Raw genomic sequence first — 17,275 nt, 5'->3', positions numbered from 1 at the left:
TGTGGAACCCTCAGGGTCAAAGGTCGTCATCTGATCAGTGTTTGTGCTGTTTTCAGTGGAAGACGTTTGTGAAGCTACAACTTTAATCAGACTTTAAATCAGACAAACATCAACAGAGTTTTACTGCGACTGAAATAAATTCATCCTGATCATCACAGCAGATCAGTTTGTTCAGTCGTCACATGCTGAGCTCAGTCTGAGGGTCTGACAGGATGTTTACTCCTCACAAACAGTTCCCAGGTCACACAGGTGTGATGTGTGGCTCAGGTGTTCTTACCTTCAGTCTGATGGTTTCAGTTTGTTTCAGTCAAACTCATGTTTGCTCTGTTTTCATCTAAACTCCATCAGGTTTCAATCCAGTTCGGACAGTGGAATGATCTGTGACTTCCTGGTGATGCGCTCAGACTCTATCCAATCAGAGCAACTTATAGGCAGCACTACACAGAAGGAACGTATTCCTCCGCTGTGGAAAGTAGTCCCAATAAGACAGGCTGCAGGACACCTGATCACTGCAGCTATTATAAAAACAATTCAGCAAAATCTAAAATATGGCTGTTTGTTATGGAACATGACCCCCCCCCACACCCCCGGATATAAATCCTGTCCCCACCTGACAAGTCAACCTGACAAGTCCAGTCCAGAGTCCAGTCCAGACACTCCTGTTCTGAAACAGGAGCTCAGACAGTCTGTGGTGGTTTGATCAGCTGCAGCTTCATGAGACAACGAAAGAGATAAAATAATAAAAGTTAAAACTGCCCCCCCCCCCACAACCCCTCTGAGTCTGGGGGGGGGGGGGGGGGTTGTCTTTGCCCTGGTGGCCCTGACTGGCAGGAAGTGAAGGCGAAAGCAAAGAGTATTTGGCTTCAACATGCAGAACCAGGTGAGATCCTTCACAGGTGAAAACGCAGCAGAAAACTAAACTCTCTGGTTTGAAACAGTTTTTATTAGTCCAGGTCCAAGTCCAGGTCCAAGTCCAGGTCCAAGTCCAGGTCCAAGTCCAGGTCCAAGTCTGGGTCCAAGTCCAGGTCCAGGTCCAGGTCCTGGTCCAAGTCCAGGTCCAAGTCTGGTCCAAGTCTGGTCCAGGTCCAAGTCCAGGTCCTGTCCTGGTCCTGGTCCTGGTCCTGGTCCAGGTCCAAGTCCAGGTCCTAGTTCCTGGTCCTGGTCCTGGTCCTGGTCCAAGTCCAGGTCCATAGTCCTGGTCCTGGTTCTGGTCCAATTCCAGGTCCAAGTCCAGGTCCAAGTCCAGATCCAGGTCCAGGTAAAGGTCCAGGTAAAGGTCCAGGTCCAAGTCCGGGTCCAAGTCCAGGTCCAGGTCCAGGTCCTGGTCCAAGTCCGGGTCCAAGTCCTAGTCCAAGTCGGTCCAGTCCAGGTCCAGGTCCAGGTCCAGGTCCAGTCGGTCCAGGTAAAGGTCCAGGTCGTCCAAGGTCCAGTCCAACTCCCTTTAACCCCCCCTCCTCCCGTCACCTTCAGGTTCAGTATAAAAACATTCCCGCTGAGATCATGTGATCAGGTCACATGATCAGTTCATCAGGTCGTTACTGTTGTGCGTCCACTCATTCATCTGGAAGACTCCTTATTGCTACAACACCTGCAGGTGTTTGACCACTTCCTGTCAAACACCTTCATCTTTATCATCGTTGTCAGAGCAGTGTAAATAAAGAAGCTGGTTGCCGTTGGTAACTGTTTTGTTTACAGAGAATCTTTATGATGTAATGATGTCATTAAAAGTCACATGACCTCAGAGTTGTGCTGTTACTCACTGAGTCAGCTCCTGATTGGTTGTCTCCTCACCCCTCGTCCTCCTCCTCCCGCCTCACCTGTGAGTCCACCTGTGAGATCATCCTCAGTTTCTCCCGGTTGGAGTATTCTCTGTGTGATGTCACTTCCTCTGACCTCACGGCCCCCCTCTGCGAGGTGACGATGACGTGATGTGATGATGTCATCTCGGTCGACTCGAATGATTCGTCCTCGCCGTGCGTCAGTTTGCAGTAACCTGTGACGATGCCACTGGTCGGCAGGCTCCGCCTCCTGCAGGGGGGGATGGGCGTGGACGAGGAGGACGAGAGGAGGTGAGACAGGGAGGAGAGAGACAAGTGAGAGGGGGCGAGGGAGGAGGAGGAGAGGAGGAGCAGGGCCTGGGATCCTCCTGGCGCCTCCCTGTGGAGGCTGGAGGAGCTGCAGGACGGAGCCTCCTGGAAGGATCTGGGTGGGGGGGGGTGGAGGAGGACAGAGGAGGTGGTGGATGTACATCCTCCTGTCTTTCACCTCCCTCTTCTCTCCCGTACACCTCCTCCCCTCCTCTGTCCTCCCTCCAGCTGCAGCCCGTCCTGGCCCGGGCCGAGTGCCTCCTGCGGGGGGCCGGGGGCCGGGGGCGGCGCAGGGGTAATGTGAAGGAGCTGAGCTCCTCCTGCTGCAGGGAGGAGAGGGAGAGGGAGGACGGGCTGAAGCTGGGGGGGAGAGAGAGTCTGTGGGAGGAGGAGGGGGGAGGAGGAATGTCTGGGTACTCCTGGTAGATGCTGAACACTGCTTCTCCTCCTCCATCATCTCCCCCGCCTCCTCCTCTGCTGCTGCACAGCTGTTGCCTCGACGACACCCCGCCTCCCCCCTCTCCTCCTCCTCCTTCCCTCCTGGTCATCAGGGAGGCAGGGTAAGCCCTGGGTTTGCACTCCAGGCTCTTTGATTGGACGTAGTTAACAAGGCCGTTAAGGGGATTGGTGGACGAGCGGCGGGCGGAGCCGGAGGAGGCGTGGGGTCGGCGGAGGCTGTGGAGGTCGATGACGGTGGAGTAAATGTCGCGCAGGTTGATGACCTTTGTCTTCTTGTCCCGGTTCTCGTGCAGGACGGCATTCGCACAGATGAAGAGGAAAATACCGATCCCCATGATGAGAGGACCGAAGACCTTCAGCCTATCAGAATACAGATACCTGCAGAGACATGTAACAATCAATCAGAGAACAGATGATGTCTTTATCAGCTACAGAAGGACAATTAGAACCTCCTGTAGAACCAGTGCAGGTTCTTAAAGAACCAGCAGAACCTCCTGAAGGAGTCACAATAAATGAACTGGGTCAGAGTTTACTAACCTGTCCAGAAAATCCTCCAGGAAACCTCGTGGAAGTTGTCGTGTCGTCCCGTTGACAGTTTGTGTTCGGTTAAAACTGTCATCACCTCCCCCTCCTCGTCCTTCCCCCCCCGCCCCTCTCTTGTCTCCTTCCTCAGCATGGACTCCCTCCCCCTTCTCTCCTCCCTGCAGACAGACAGACGTTTCAGGTTTTAGGAGCTGGTGAACTGGACCAGTTCTGGTTCTAGTCTGGGTTCTGATCTGTGAGGAACCTGTATCTGGAGCTTACCTGGGCGTCGGCAGGTGTGGGGCTGATGTACGACACAGAGGCCATGGCGGCACCCTCCTGTGGCTGAACGCTGAAGAACAGTCCGTCTCGAGGCCAGTAGCCCAGAGCTGCCATGACCACACCCACCATCAGGACCAGGATCCCGAGCGCCGCCACAAGACCCGAGACCGAGCACAGCTTCAGTTTCCCCTTCACCACCACCACCTCACTCCTCCTGGGTGGGGGGTGGGGGGGGCAGGAAGTGACATCATTACATCCTGTATGTATTTTTCTGTCTCTATGAGGACCTCTGTGTGTGTGTGTGTGTGTGTGTGTGTGTGTTACCTCTTCTTCTTGCTCTTCCTCTTGTGTGTGTGTGGTTTGTGTGGTTTGGACCTCAGTGAGTCCTGACGCCGCGCATTGATCCGCAGGAGGCCGCCGGTTGCGATCATCGCCGCCCACTGATCAGAGCCCCACCCAGCACCACCTCACCTGGACTTCCTGTAGGAGAGACAGGTAGAGAGACAGACAGGCATTCAGTCTGTACAGGAAGTCAGGGTTGAAGGAAACTGGACGGGTCTGGACTGAACCTGTTGGACGTGGACCTGAGAGTCACTGACCCACCCTGTGGTCATGTGACTGGTCAGGGTCACATGAGTGAAGGTGTGGATGGAGGTCAAAGGGCTCCTCTCTGTCTCTGATCTGTTTCTCACTGAGTGATCAGGTAGAAAGCTTAGGAACAGCAGAGTGTAAACTGACTGTGGATCAGTTCATCAGCTGTGAGATCAGGTCAGGAAGGACTGTGTGTGTGTGTGTGTGTGTGTGTGTGTGTGTGTGTGTGTGCCTCCCCTCTGACAGACAGACAGTGGTTATCTAAGTGACCTCTGTCTCGGTTCAGTTTCCAGTCAGAGCTGCAGGAACTTCTCAGGAACTTCTCCCATCATGCACTGCAGCTCCTCAGCAGGAGAGGCTGACTGGATTCTACTGATTCTACTCTGATTCTATACCTATACCCATCAATACTGATCAATACATGCATATACTGATAGATACTGATCAGTGATGATCAATACTCTGTAATCTAATCAATACAACCACCACTTCTCTGCCCAACACTCATCAACACATATTGCTACTGATCAATTCTGTTACTACCACTGCTGCTAAAAGCTGATCAGTTCATTACAGCCAATACTGATCAATACTGTTTATTCATCAATGCAGAATGCTGAGTGATCATTTATCAACACTGATCAAAACTGCTCAGACCTAATCAATCAGTGCTGCTTCATATCAACACACTAATCAATACACTTCAGTACTGAGCACTGCTGTTAGAAGCCGGTTCTGTATTGATCATCAATACTGCTGCTCAGATCAATATTATTACAGCTAATCAATCACAACTGCACCAATACTCAATCATTAATGATCAATAATGACATCATACACAGGGAGCATGAAGAGGACATGACAGAATAGATGATCAATACATTACAAACTGATTAATACTGATGAGTGATGATTGTACTGATTGAATCACAGAGTATCTGTCAGTATTGATCAGTGTCAGCATTGTTATTCTGTTCAGAGTGAACCGATCACTGCTGCAGGATATGAACCGATACTGATCAATAACACACACCGACAGAGAGACCCACACACACACACACACACACACACACACACACACACACAGTAGATTAGAATAGAATCTTTGTTCTCACAGTTGAAGCTCCCGTCGGTTCACGTTTCTCCTCTTCATCCTCCTCCTCCTCGTCCTCCTGCTGCTGCTCCGACGTTTAAATCTCTCTCCTCTCCTCCCGTCTCCCTCTGTCGCCTCCCCCCTCCCCCCTCTGCTCCCCCCGCCTCCACTCTCTCTCTCTCTCTCTCTCTCTCCTCTCGCCTCCTCACTGTTTCTGCAGTGATGTCGAGTAAATGAATCTCCACCTCCAGCAGAGAGAGAGAGAGACAGAGAGACAGACAGAGAGAGAGAGAGACAGAGAGAGAGAGAGACAGGCAGAGACAGACAGAGAGAGAGAGAGAGACAGAGAGACAGACAGAGAGAGAGAGAGAGACAGGCAGAGAGAGAGAGAGAGACAGGCAGAGAGACAGACAGAGAGAGAGAGAGAGACAGAGAGAGAAGAGAGAGACAGGCAGAGAGAGAGAGGAGAGAGACAGGTTCCTCCCACTGGCCCTGCTGACAACACCTCACATTACCTGTCTCTCTCTCTATGTTTACACCTGCCTGTCTGTCTGAAACCTGTCTCACTGAGTTGTCTGTCTGTCTGGGTACCTACCTGTCTGTCTGTTCACACGTGTCTGTCTCATCAACCTGTCTCTCTGACACATCTGTCTGTCAGTCTTATTGATCCAGATCAGTCTTAGACGTGGTCTGATCCTGTATCTGGTCTGAACCTGGACCTGGTCTGGATCCTCCACTGTGTGATGCTGACTCTGGGATGTTGCTGTTGCTAGGAGACGGAGGCAGAGCCGCTCTGCAGCATCTTTCTGTTCAAACAGAGGAAGTTTGTCCCTGTAGAGACGCCATACATCCACCATCAGACTCTTTCATCATCATCACTCACTGTCACCTGCTGTGAATTCTGGGAAAATTATAGGGAGACTGCATTGTAAAAAATATCTGGTTAAATCTCCAACTATCAGAAAGCCAATCACAGAGCTTCACTCAGTCTGTATAAATCAGGCTGTAAAACACCCACACAGCTGGAGCTGATTAAACCACCACAGAAGAAGAAGTCATTAAAGGTCATTAAAGAGTCAGACGATGGAAAACCATGTTTCTGTTTCAGATGTTAACTTGAAGAAGATTCAGATCTGATTGGAAAAAGTGATTTAGTTAAAAAAACTCACCAAGGACTCGACCAAATTCAAAACATATATTTTCTATTACTGATCTTTAAATGGAAATCGATTGGCATCACAAAGATCAATAACCAAATCCATATTTATATATAAATACATTAATGTATTCATAGACATGACTATAGTAAAAGTCATACGAGCTGAAACAATAAACACCTGTGTGACATCAGGTAACTCACCTGGTCAACAAGAGCTAATGAACTGATCAGAAACTTTATTGATCTCATCAAACACTGACAGAAACAGCAAAGAGAAAGTTCGTATAAATATCAGCAGTTTGTTGGAAACATGAAAACAACCTGGACGCAGTTACCGCAGAAACTATGCTGCCCCTGGCTGTGACATCACAGAGGGGGAGGAGTCCAAATGAACTTCCTGTCAGGTTGTTGGTTTGAATCCCAGCAGGACCAGACTAAAATACAAATATATCTTCATATATAAACTTTAAAATAGAACTCTATAGAGACACAGTAGAGAACAATAGAGACTTTATATAACACCATAGAGAATAAAATTATAAATATAAACTCTGGAATTAAAACTAACGTCTGTGACGGCCATCACCGTATGAAACCACACCTGTCACACACTGACCAATCACAGCAGAGGAGGCGGGGCTTCTGGATGATGTCACTGTTTAAAGTTAAAACCTGGAAAATCTTAAAATCGTAAACTCCACCTGACAAATCATTCGAACTGCATCTCAGGAGTAAGTGGTGTCATTGCAGGGGGCGGAGCCACAGTGTGACGTCAAACACTGTTTCTTTCTGAGCCCCGGTCATAAAAAAAAATCAAACTGTAATTTGATTTGTAATTTGTAATCAAAGAAACAAAATATTCACCAAAGAGAAAAACACGTATGCTGATTAAAATCAGATATTCAAAGTTTCAGGTTTTCCACATTATATTAATTTTTTTTTAAATAACTTTCTGTTGAAATTCTGAGAATATTTGTTGTGATTACAAACTGTAATTTTAATTTACAGACTTAATAATTAAGTCTTAAACTCATAATTTTATGATCCTTGATCCCTGTTTTTATTAAAAGACCACTCTCACTATTTTAAGAAGTTTTCATAAAGTTTGAGTTTTGAGACGTTTTGTTAAACCAAATCTTTTATTCATAATCATTAGAGGCAGAAGAAGAATTGTTTTTCTTTGGTGAAATGTTTTGTTGAGTTCTGAACAAAATATTTAAAATTTTTTTTTGTTCACATTTTGTTTTCACCTGTATTTTTATCGGCAGGAAGTGAGAAGCTGTTTACAAAAATATACATATCTTAAGAATGAAGCACAGAAACTGTCGCTGAATTATCTGTTTATGACTGAGGATCTCAGGCTGATGTCGGTTTAGAAAATGTAGAAATTTTATCCTAAAAATCTGTTTGTCATTTCGACCGACAAAAGATTTAAAAACTCTTCATTCATTCAAAGATTGTAAAAGATGTTTTGTTTTCAGATGCAGGGATTTTTCATTTTGTGGTCCGTAAGTAGAAACATTCTGATATAGGACTGAATCCCATTTCAGGCTCCGTCTCCTCCCACCTGGCCCACCTGCCCAGTCTGAACGCATCATCACAGCAGGTGTCTCTTTTATGCCTCAACATCGCAGAAGCCTTTGCACACTGATTCTGGTTTTAGTGAGTTCAGTCTCAGAAGGTTCAGCCTTCAGTTTTATAAAGGACACCTGTAATAAGCCCCGCCCCTCACAGAAGGCAGAGCCTGAAATAGAGCTCAGGGACAGAACAGTTTGTTGTTGTTTTCATGATGAACGTCACGACTGACTTCAACCTGCTGACAGAAACACACCTGAGATCGTTGTTGTGACATCAGAGAGTTAAATTTGATAGACTGATTGGATGGAAAGAAAAGTCCATCTTATTGGTTGTGGGGGGCAGAGTCTACAATCAGGTGTTTCTGGATTGGCTCAGTCAGGAGCTACAGGTGTCAGTGGCAGGTGACTGGTACCTGTCCTCAGCATGTGATTGGTTCCTGTCCTCAGAGTGTGATTGGTTCCTGTCCTCAGAGTGTGATTGGTTCCTGTCCTCAGTGTGTGATTGGCTCCTGTCCTCAGCGTGTGATTGGCTGCTGTCCTCGGCGTGTTTGAACATTAAGATGGAGTTGTAAATCTTGAGGGCGGGACCGAGTTTGATTGACATGATCCTCACGATGTCCCGTTGGGTGAGCAGGAGGAAGGCCCGCCCATCAATTTGCTAAAAAGGAGACAGAGGCAACAGCCAATCAGATCACAGCAGGTTCAATGCGATGTCATCAAATCTACAGCTGCTGATTGGTCCTCTCACCTCGTCTCTGAACTGCTTCGCCTGTTCCTCACAGCCAGGGAGAGACTCGATGAAATCTGACACCTGCAGAGAGAGAGAGACAGGTCAGAGAGACACAGACAGACAGAGAGACAGGTCAGAGAGAGAGACAGACAAAAACAGAGAGAGAGAGAGAGTGAGAGACAGGTCAGAGAGACACAGACAGACAGAGAGACAGGTCAGAAAGAGACAGGCCAGAGAGAGAGACAGACAAAAACAGAGAGAGAGAGAGAGTGAGAGACAGTTCAGAGAGACACAGACAGACAGAGAGACAGGTCAGAGAGAGACAGACAGAGAGAGACAGGTCAGACATACACAGACAAACAGGGAGACAGGTCAGAGAGAAAGACAGACAAAAACAGAGAGAGAGAGAGTGAGAGACAGGTCAGAGAGAGACAGACAGAGAGACAGGTCAGAGAGACACAGGCAGAGAGACAGGTCAGAGAGAGACAGGCAGAGAGAGAGACAGACAGAGAGAGAGAGAGAGACAGGTCAGAGAGAGACAGAGAGAGAGACAGGCCAGATAGAGAGACAGACAGGTCAGAGAGAGACAGACAGACAGAGAGAGAACGACAACAGCATTCTCTCTGTCTGACCAGTGTGTCTCTCTCTGACCTGTCTCTCTGACCTGACGCACTGACCTGTTGGACGCTCCAGTGTTGGACGGTCTCGGCGTGGACTCCAGCAACGCCTGGCAGCAGTTTGCGATGTTGCTCCCAGCAGAGCGACAGGTCGCGGCCAGGCTGAGCTGACATGGCCGACAGGAAGACAGACTGATGGAGGGCGGCCTGCAGACTGGACTCTGCTGCTGCCAGAGAGAGAGACAGGTTAGAGAGACAGGTTAGAGACAGGGGTCACCTAACGACACCTTAACATCCACACTGCATTAGTTAGTCTTAGTTTAGTTAGTTAGTCTTGGTTTAGTTAGGTAGTCTTGGTTTAGTTAGGTAGTCTTGGTTTAGTTAGTTAGTCTTGGTTAGTCTCAGTTTATTTGATGTGTTGATCCTATCAGACCCAGTGAACAAATATTTTGACAGCTTTGGAGACATTTCCATTGACGTTCTGTAGTTTTGTAGTTTTGTAGCCTGGTAGGTCTACTCTGTGTAATGACAGAGATTCAGTCAAAACTCCTGGTTCAAAAACATGTTGACAGGACAACATTTACACATCCTCTGATTTCAGATTCATCCTCTGATTTCAGATTCATCCTCTGATTTCAGATTCATCCTCTGATTCACGAGTTAAACCAGAAACCTGCAGGAGAACAAACCCTGCATCACATCAAACAAGGAGCTCATCAGAATAAATGAAGAATCAGCAGAAGGCAGAACCCGTCTGCGGTCAACCTGTCTCACCCCCCTGAGCAGTGAGACAGGCATCATGTGACCCCTGAGTACCGATCAATCCCCTGATCAGCGATCAGAAACGGGAGGAGCTGAGAATCTGCAGTCCTTCAGAGCACAACCACCACGGCTGTTACCATGGTGAGCTGTTTCCATGGAAACAGCCATCTCATCGGGCTGCTGTTTCCATGGAAACACACCAAGGGGAGACAGGGAGGATGCTGGATGAGAGAGACAGTGGCAGAATCTAAACAGGCTGCGTTTTAATGTAAGAGACCCTTTAATCAAACACAGAACATGACGACACACAGGTAGGTTAGTTACCTGTGTCGCCATGGTTACCTGCAGTAAGTTAAACTGGTGATCACTGATCCACTGATCTGAACCAGTAAAACCAGATCCACTGTGGTCCAGGTTGCCATGGTGACACACTGTGCTGTTCATAAAAAACATCCAGACGACTGAGCTCCAGTCAAAAGCGCCAGGTAAACACCTGAACCTGGACCTGATCAAGGTTCAGACAGGCCCGAGGTCCTGAGGGGAGTCCCTGATTCCTGGTCCCTGGACCCTGAGTGAGATTTTAATCCGCCAGGATCTGGATGGACTCAGATTTTAAAATGTGTCTATTTTTGATGTATTAGTACTTTAAGTCCAGATCAGGGGCCTGTGTGGTGGTACTGGTACAGTATTATAGTTCCAGTTTCAGACTGTGTGTGTGTGTGTGTGAAACAATTTCACTTCTTCGTGTTCGGTGAGATTCAGACACAAACTGTAAATTCATTTTGCTGCTGCAGCTGAAACCTGCTGTGGTTGGGAGGGGGGGGGGGGGGGGGCTGCTGAAGTCAGCAGTTTTTTACCTGGACCCAGAGCTCTCAGCTGAAGCTCCTCCTCTTCCTGTTTCACACGGAGAAATTTGGTTGGCTGAGACAGTCTGTGGGCGGAGCCAGAGGAGAGACAAGTTAGAGACACATTGGCACACTGAAACATCTGTTTCCTGCTCCCCCCCATCTAATCCAGATGTTTTACTCAGATACTGTGATTTCTAAAATCTGAGTTTAGTCAAATCTTCACCAACATGTCTGAATCTAAACATCAGCCTGAGAGAGACAGTGTGTGTTGATGTGTGTGTGTGTGAGTGAGTGGAGTGTGTGTGAGTGTGTGTGTGTGTGTTATATAATCCAGTTTATATAACATTCAGAGATAATCTACTCACAACTCACAACAAACACCCACACACACTTCACATCATCCTCTGCTTTATTCTGAAAATCTGTCGGCTGAGAGAGAGACGGGCAGAGAGAGAGAGACAGGTGTGACTGTAGAGGGCGCAGTGACGAGGATCGTGTTTGATGGTCCAGAGTTTTAACCTTCACCTGATCACACCTGAAGGCTAACGAGCCAATCAGAGGGCTGCTTCACCCACAGACACTCAGCTGTCTGTCTGTCTGTCTGTCTGTCAACTGTCTGTCTCACCTGTCTGTCAGTCTTCTTCTCTTCCCCAGTGGCAGAATCAGAGAATCGTCTCTTGGCTCTGTCTTCATCTGAAGGCCTCTCCTGTTCAACAGACAGACAGGTAGAGAGACAGACAGGTAGAGAGACTAGACAGTGAGTTGTTAGAGCTCCCCCTGCTGTCACTGTTGATGTTAAACGGAGTTAAATTTCATCTGTATTTGTTCTGTTTTTCACAATAAAAGTCCCTGAAGAGTGAAGAGTTGAATTTAACCAGACATTTTTGTCTGGTTACCTGTCTGTGTGGTTACCTGTCTGACTGCTGCGTGGTGATTGGTACGAGGGTGACAACCCTCTCTCCTCCCAGCCTATCAGGAAGAACCACCTCCTTACGCATGTTAATGTCAGAGTACGGACAGCCGAAGGCACTGGGAGAGAGACAGACAGGTGAGGGCGAGACAGGTGTGTGTTAGACATGTGAAGGTGAGGCAGGTGAAGGTGAGACAGGTACCTGTGGTGTCCGGTGTATTTGGCTCCTTTGATGTGTCCGACTCCTCTGCAGCCTGGAGTGGGACACACGACCTGAGAGGGGGAGGAGAGGGGGGAGGAACCTGTCTCACCCACACAGAGAGAATAATTAACGAGGTTACAGTAATTCACCTGATACAGCTGTTGTCTACCTGTCTGTCTCTCTACTGTCTGACCTGTCTGTCTCTGACCTGTCTCTCTACCTGTCTGTCTCTGACCTGTCTCTCTACCTGTCTGTCCTGTCTGTCTGATCTGTCTCTCTCTCCACCTGTCTGTCTGACCTGGGGGGGGTTCCAGGGCGTGTCCTGTGCGTTGACACCAGCCGACAGGATGAAGGTCACAGAGGTCGCTGTCACACCACACGTCAAATTGCTGCGACCAGCCGTCGTAATGGATCTGCAGGAAACACACGCCATGACATCATACACGCCATGACATCACACAGGTAGGGTAGACAGACAGGTAGACAGTACCTTCACCCTGTAGTCTTCTGTGTCTGTTACCGTAGCGACGCGGATCAACATGGGGTTCCTCCTGTCGACGGCCTCCAGCCTGTGGTTCACCTGGAAACCGTGTGGAGCTCTCTGATTGGACAGACAGACACCTGTCAATCATTATATCCAGTGTTCTGATTGGACCTGAGAGCTGCCCCCCCCCCCCCCCACACACACACACACTCACCAGTGTGAAGGATGAACTGGGAGCAGCCGTTGAACCAGTTTCCTGCAGATACTCTTCCCACAGGAAGTTCTCTGGGTTTGGATGACCTTCAAAATAAAATACTGTTTATCACACAGCCCAGTACTCAGAGTACTACAGAACAAATACTGTGGGTGTGTAGTACAGTGTGTGTAGTACTATATGTAGTACTGTGTATAGTCTATATGTACTACTGTGTGTGTAGTGTGTAGTACTGTGTGTAGTACTATATGTAGTACTGTGTATAGTCCTATATGTACTACTGTGTGTAGTACAGTGTGTAGTACTATATGTAGTACTGTGTATAGTCTATATGTACTATGTGTGTAGTACTGTGTGTAGTACTATATGTAGTACAGTGTGTAGTACAGTGTGTAGTACAGTGTGTAGTACAGTGTGTAGTACAGTGTGTAGTACAGTGTGTACCCTGGGGGGCTGTCAGAGGTCGTCCCTGTTCTTCACACCAGCCGACAGGGTGGATGTACGGACTGCTGCTGTCACACCTGATCGATCAATACAACCATCAGATCATCAATACTGACAGACAGCAGGACACTGACATGTTAATCAATTATCTGATCACACCAGGATCAATCAGTTTGATCTGAATACAGATGAAAACAGCTGATACTACACTGTACTGTAGTACTGATTCTACTACTGATACTACAGCTACTACCATCACTACTACACTATACACCTGTCTGTCTGCCACCTACCTACCTGTCTGTCTGTCTGCCTGTCTGTCTACCTGTCTGTCTACCTGTCTGTCTACCTGCCACCTGTCTGTCTCACCAGTAGTCGTACGTGTCGTCCCAGTTGTCGAAGTGAACCAGGAATCGATCCTCAATGACGTCGGCGACGGAGGCGACGCAGACGAGTCCAGGATTCTTCCTGTCGACCGCCTCCAGCTTCATCCCCACCCTGAACCCACAGCCCTGAGAGACAGACAGGTGAACAGACAGACAGGTGAGACAGGTGTATACTGACTGCAGTGCGACAGGTGAACAGACAGACAGGTGAGACAGGTGTATACTGACTGCAGTGCGACAGGTGAACAGGGTTGGAGGAGCAGCATGAGAGCCCGTGGACTGAAGGTAGCTCTCCCAGTCAAACTCTCTCTCACTGTGACCTGTAGAGAGACAGACAGGTAGAGTGACGTCTCCTGTATCAGGTGGTTACCTGTGAGGGGGCGGGGCTACCTGTGCTCACCTTTAGGTGGGTGGAGCTTGTGGCTGTGGTCTCTGCACCAGCCTGCCGGTCTGATGTCCGATGAGTCGGCATTTACCCAGAAGTCATAGCACTCTGAGTACCCGTCAATATGGAGACGCAGCCGACAGCCAATCACCTGAGAGAGGGACAGGTGAGTCCTCTGAGCTCAGCCTGGTGTGTGTGTGTGTGTGTGTGTGTGTGTGGTGTGTGTGTGTGTGTGTGTGTGTGAGCGTTACCTCGGCGACCGTCAGCACACAGAACATGGAGGGATGCAGCGGGTCGACGCCTTCGAGCTTCATCCCAACTTTAAAACCAGTTCTCCTACTGGGAAAGGACTGGGACTGAGAGAGAGACAGGTTAGAGAGAGAGAGACAGGTCAGAGAGAGAGACAGGTTAGAGAGAGAGACAGGTCAGAGAAAGGTTATAGAGAGAGACAGGTTAAAGACAGAGACAGGTCAGAGAGAGACAGGTTAGAGAGAGAGACAGCTTAGAGAGAGAGAGAGACAGGTTAGAGAGAGACAGGTTAGAGAGAGAGACAGGTTAGAGAGAGAGAGAGACAGGTCAGAGAGAGAGACAGGTTAGAGACAGAGAGAGACAGGTCAGAGAGAGAGAGAGACAGGTCAGAGAGAGAGACAGGTTAGAGACAGAGAGAGACAGGTCAGAGAGAGAGAGAGAGAGACAGGTCAGAGAGAGACAGGTGTGTGTGTTACCTGTGTGAACAGTGAGACAGGAGCAGCTTCAGCTTTCTGTTCGTTCAGGTACTGCTGCCAGGACCAGGACCTCCTCTTTACACTGACTGAACACACACACGCACAGTTACCATCTCAGATCTGAGGTCAGGGAGGTGAGTTCAGGTGAGTTCAGGTGAGTTCAGGTGAGTTCAGGTGTAACTCTGGGTTTTCAGGGTTCAGGTAAATCAACTGATGCTGAACACCTGCTCCAGGTGAACTACTGACCAATCAGATCACTGGAAAACTACAGTCATTGTTCCTACAGGATCCTGACACGGACAAAAGAGTTTACAGTCTACAGTTTGTGAAAATCAATAGGTATAGTTATAGATCAGTGATTGGTCTTCTGCTTTCTGAGCTTCTAGTTTCTGACACTGACTGATCACAGATCAGATCCTCACCTGAACTCAGCTCAGGTGATCTGACCTGTTGACATGAACTCTGTTTATCTGCATCACACTCACAGTAAATCACTGTCAGACTAAACAACAAACACAGAATCAGTTATTTCTCAGTCTGACTTCATTCACTGGAAATGATTTCTACTGTTTCTCTTCATGTGATCGTGTTGTTGATATTTCAGCTCATGTTTGACTGTGACTGAATCAACCTGCAGGCATCAGATCATGACGCTGCTCTAATTAAATGACAGAACTAACGAGTTGTTGACGAGTCAGTGACACAGACAGGTCCTGGGTCTGTTCACCTACACAGCTCTTAGCCAATCACAGTGCAGCACAGTGATGTCACGGTCAGTCTGAATATCTGATGATCAATAACTGAACCGATCTCAGATCAGCTGCTCATCACGTCTCATCAAACAGGAAGTGAGTGTCTCTGATTTCCTGTCTGACCGCAGGTGTGTGTCATCTGCACTGATCAGCTGATAGCAAATCAGAGAGCAGGATGTCACCCAGGTGTACCAGCAGGTGTGTGTGTGTGTGTTACCTTGGGTGCTGCTGACTTTGTTCTTCATTTTCTTCTTCTTTGGTTTTTTTCTGTTCAAACAGAAAATAAACACAAACATTAAGACAGACAGACAGACAGACACACACACAGTGCTGCTGGCGAAGCATCATGGGAGCTGTAGTTCAGGGGTTGGAGCTGACTAGAGATCAGCTTTAAGCTGATCAATAAATCAATAACTGACAACGTTTCATATGAAACATTATAGGAACATTAAACAAACCTGTCGTAAATCACAGATCACTGATCAATACAGTTTATGATCAGCTGTGATCAGTAACAGCCTGGCTTCTGTTACCTGATTAATACCAACAGGTGTGTGTGTGTGTGTGTGTGTGTGTGTGTGTGTGTCGGGGGGTGGGGGAAACAGTTTGTTTGTTTTGTATCTGAGCTGATGATTCATCAATAACCTGACGTCTGATCAAACTGGATCAATACATTTACTAATCAATCAATACATGAGTAACGATCATCTGAGGACGAATCATCAATAACTGTGTCAGTAACCGTCAGAGAGACTGAGAAACACTGACAAACTCTTCATCATCTTCATCACGGCAGGAAACGGCTCCATTAAAACACACACCGGAAGTACACACATGTCCGCCTTCACAATAAAAGTCTCCCTCAGACTCATGTCAGCAGGTCTGAGATCAGCTCAGTCACTGTGACGAGAACAGAGGACGCTGCTGGTCAGGGTCAAAGGTCACGATGATCCAGAGAGGTGGAGGAAGTAATCAGATACTTTCCTGCAGTAAAAATACTATTACAAATACTCTCAGTAAAAATATTCTGAGACGCATAAAATATCTGCACTGAAACAGTATAAACAGGAGAATATACTCCAAGTATCAAAAGTAAAAGTAAGTGTAATAGATTACATTATTGAACTGATATTACTGCTCGGTGTAGAATGTTTTGAATAAATCAACTTCTGATCAGTTAATTGATTATGTGTAAAACATCAGTCACTGGTTTTTCTTTAATCTTTAAACTAAAAACTTAATGAGTTAATGAAGGAAATCATCAGCTGATTAATCAATGAATATAATCATTATCCACACATACACATGACCTTTACTTACACCACAGTATTTTAACTGCAGTTACAGTATCAGTTCTCCTGAGCATCAGAGACGATCAGAGCCTGATCAGTTCTGAGTTCTGAGGCTGGTGATCAATAACAGATTTTAAAACATCATTTTTAAATCAACTGAAGGACAGAGTGAGTGTGTGTCTTCAGATTACAGCTAAACATGAACTGAATGAATTCCTTGGCTCATGTTCAGACTCTTATTTTGAAGGTGAGAGCGGAAGTGCGCGGCCCCCACCTGTGTGAATTGACGCAGGTTGAATCAGGAAACAACAAACAGCTCAGACCACCGGTGATCCGCGGCTCTGTCCGCCGGGCCCCGGGCTCCTCAGAGCGGCTGTAGCTGTAGCGCGGAGCCGCTGAGAGGAGCCGGAGGTCCGGACAGAGAGAACCGTGAGCAGCCGGTACCGGAACCGGGACTTTAGACAGAAACTTACCGTGTGTGGTTGATCCGCCTCAGACTGCTGACAGCTCCACTACACGGAAATACTGAGGGGTCACTGCGCATGCGCCTCGGGAGAGCAGGGAGGGGGCGGATTTAAACATCTAAATAAATAAATATGAGAAATAAACAAACGATTGTTGTTTTAAATAAAGTTTTAAACATAATAAATAATTAAGGTGGAGCCGTTCAACAGGTGAAACCAGGTGCTTGTTTGTTTATTTATTTATATCTTTAATTTACAAACATGTTAAAGTGAATAATTAGCTCTGTGTA

At 47.5% G+C, this 17,275-nt stretch overlaps 2 protein-coding genes across 4 annotated transcripts; both read right to left on the bottom strand.

The window, feature by feature from the left end:
• Window positions 1-1,423: 1,423 nt before the first annotated feature.
• Window positions 1,424-5,290, bottom strand: tmem200ca (transmembrane protein 200C, genome duplicate a). Its single transcript, XM_018686942.2, has 5 exons — window positions 5,057-5,290; window positions 3,675-3,830; window positions 3,351-3,564; window positions 3,084-3,247; window positions 1,424-2,924 (listed from the first exon to the last, which is right to left on the bottom strand). The coding sequence occupies exons 2-5, from the start codon at window positions 3,779-3,781 to the stop codon at window positions 1,979-1,981; spliced, it is 1,431 nt and encodes a 476-aa protein (XP_018542458.1). The 5' UTR covers window positions 3,782-3,830; window positions 5,057-5,290; the 3' UTR covers window positions 1,424-1,978.
• A 920-nt stretch (window positions 5,291-6,210) lies between these two features.
• Window positions 6,211-17,102, bottom strand: LOC108890134 (lethal(3)malignant brain tumor-like protein 4). Of its 3 annotated transcripts, none has more exons than XM_018686934.2 (18): window positions 16,995-17,102; window positions 15,447-15,496; window positions 14,478-14,563; window positions 14,004-14,108; window positions 13,768-13,903; window positions 13,596-13,687; window positions 13,351-13,493; window positions 12,982-13,058; window positions 12,538-12,623; window positions 12,330-12,440; window positions 12,138-12,252; window positions 11,840-11,939; window positions 11,640-11,756; window positions 11,353-11,433; window positions 10,737-10,810; window positions 9,178-9,344; window positions 8,519-8,581; window positions 6,211-8,428 (listed from the first exon to the last, which is right to left on the bottom strand). In XM_018686934.2, the coding sequence occupies exons 1-18, from the start codon at window positions 17,063-17,065 to the stop codon at window positions 8,147-8,149; spliced, it is 1,956 nt and encodes a 651-aa protein (XP_018542450.1). In that variant the 5' UTR covers window positions 17,066-17,102; the 3' UTR covers window positions 6,211-8,146. The 3 variants fall into 3 exon arrangements, with proteins under 3 accessions (XP_018542450.1, XP_018542451.1, XP_018542452.1); XM_018686935.2 differs by having other exon boundaries at window positions 9,178-9,341; XM_018686936.2 differs by having other exon boundaries at window positions 12,360-12,440.
• Window positions 17,103-17,275: the final 173 nt, after the last annotated feature.

This window comes from Lates calcarifer, unplaced genomic scaffold (assembly GCF_001640805.2).
Source record: "Lates calcarifer isolate ASB-BC8 unplaced genomic scaffold, TLL_Latcal_v3 _unitig_1690_quiver_535, whole genome shotgun sequence".
NCBI classification, from domain to species: Eukaryota; Metazoa; Chordata; class Actinopteri; family Centropomidae; genus Lates; species Lates calcarifer.
The sequence above is the reverse complement of the archived record's forward strand: the minus strand, read 5'-3'. Positions and strand labels throughout refer to the sequence as shown.

What these genes read in the sequence shown, in the direction of transcription:
- tmem200ca (XM_018686942.2), bottom strand. Translation starts at nt 3,781, where the DNA reads ATGATCGCAACCGGCGGCCTCCTGCGGATCAATGCGCGGCGTCAGGAC. An exon ending in AGGAAGAGCAAGAAGAAGAG is followed by an intron (nt 3,565 to 3,674) that starts GTAACACACACA and finishes CCCCCCACCCAG; the next exon opens with GAGGAGTGAGGTGGTGGTGG. An exon ending in CCACACCTGCCGACGCCCAG is followed by an intron (nt 3,248 to 3,350) that starts GTAAGCTCCAGA and finishes GTCTGTCTGCAG; the next exon opens with GGAGGAGAGAAGGGGGAGGG.
- LOC108890134 (XM_018686934.2), bottom strand. Translation starts at nt 17,065, where the DNA reads ATGCGCAGTGACCCCTCAGTATTTCCGTGTAGTGGAGCTGTCAGCAGT. An exon ending in CAAGCTCCACCCACCTAAAG is followed by an intron (nt 13,688 to 13,767) that starts GTGAGCACAGGT and finishes GTCTCTCTACAG; the next exon opens with GTCACAGTGAGAGAGAGTTT. An exon ending in CGAAGCAGTTCAGAGACGAG is followed by an intron (nt 8,429 to 8,518) that starts GTGAGAGGACCA and finishes TCTCCTTTTTAG; the next exon opens with CAAATTGATGGGCGGGCCTT.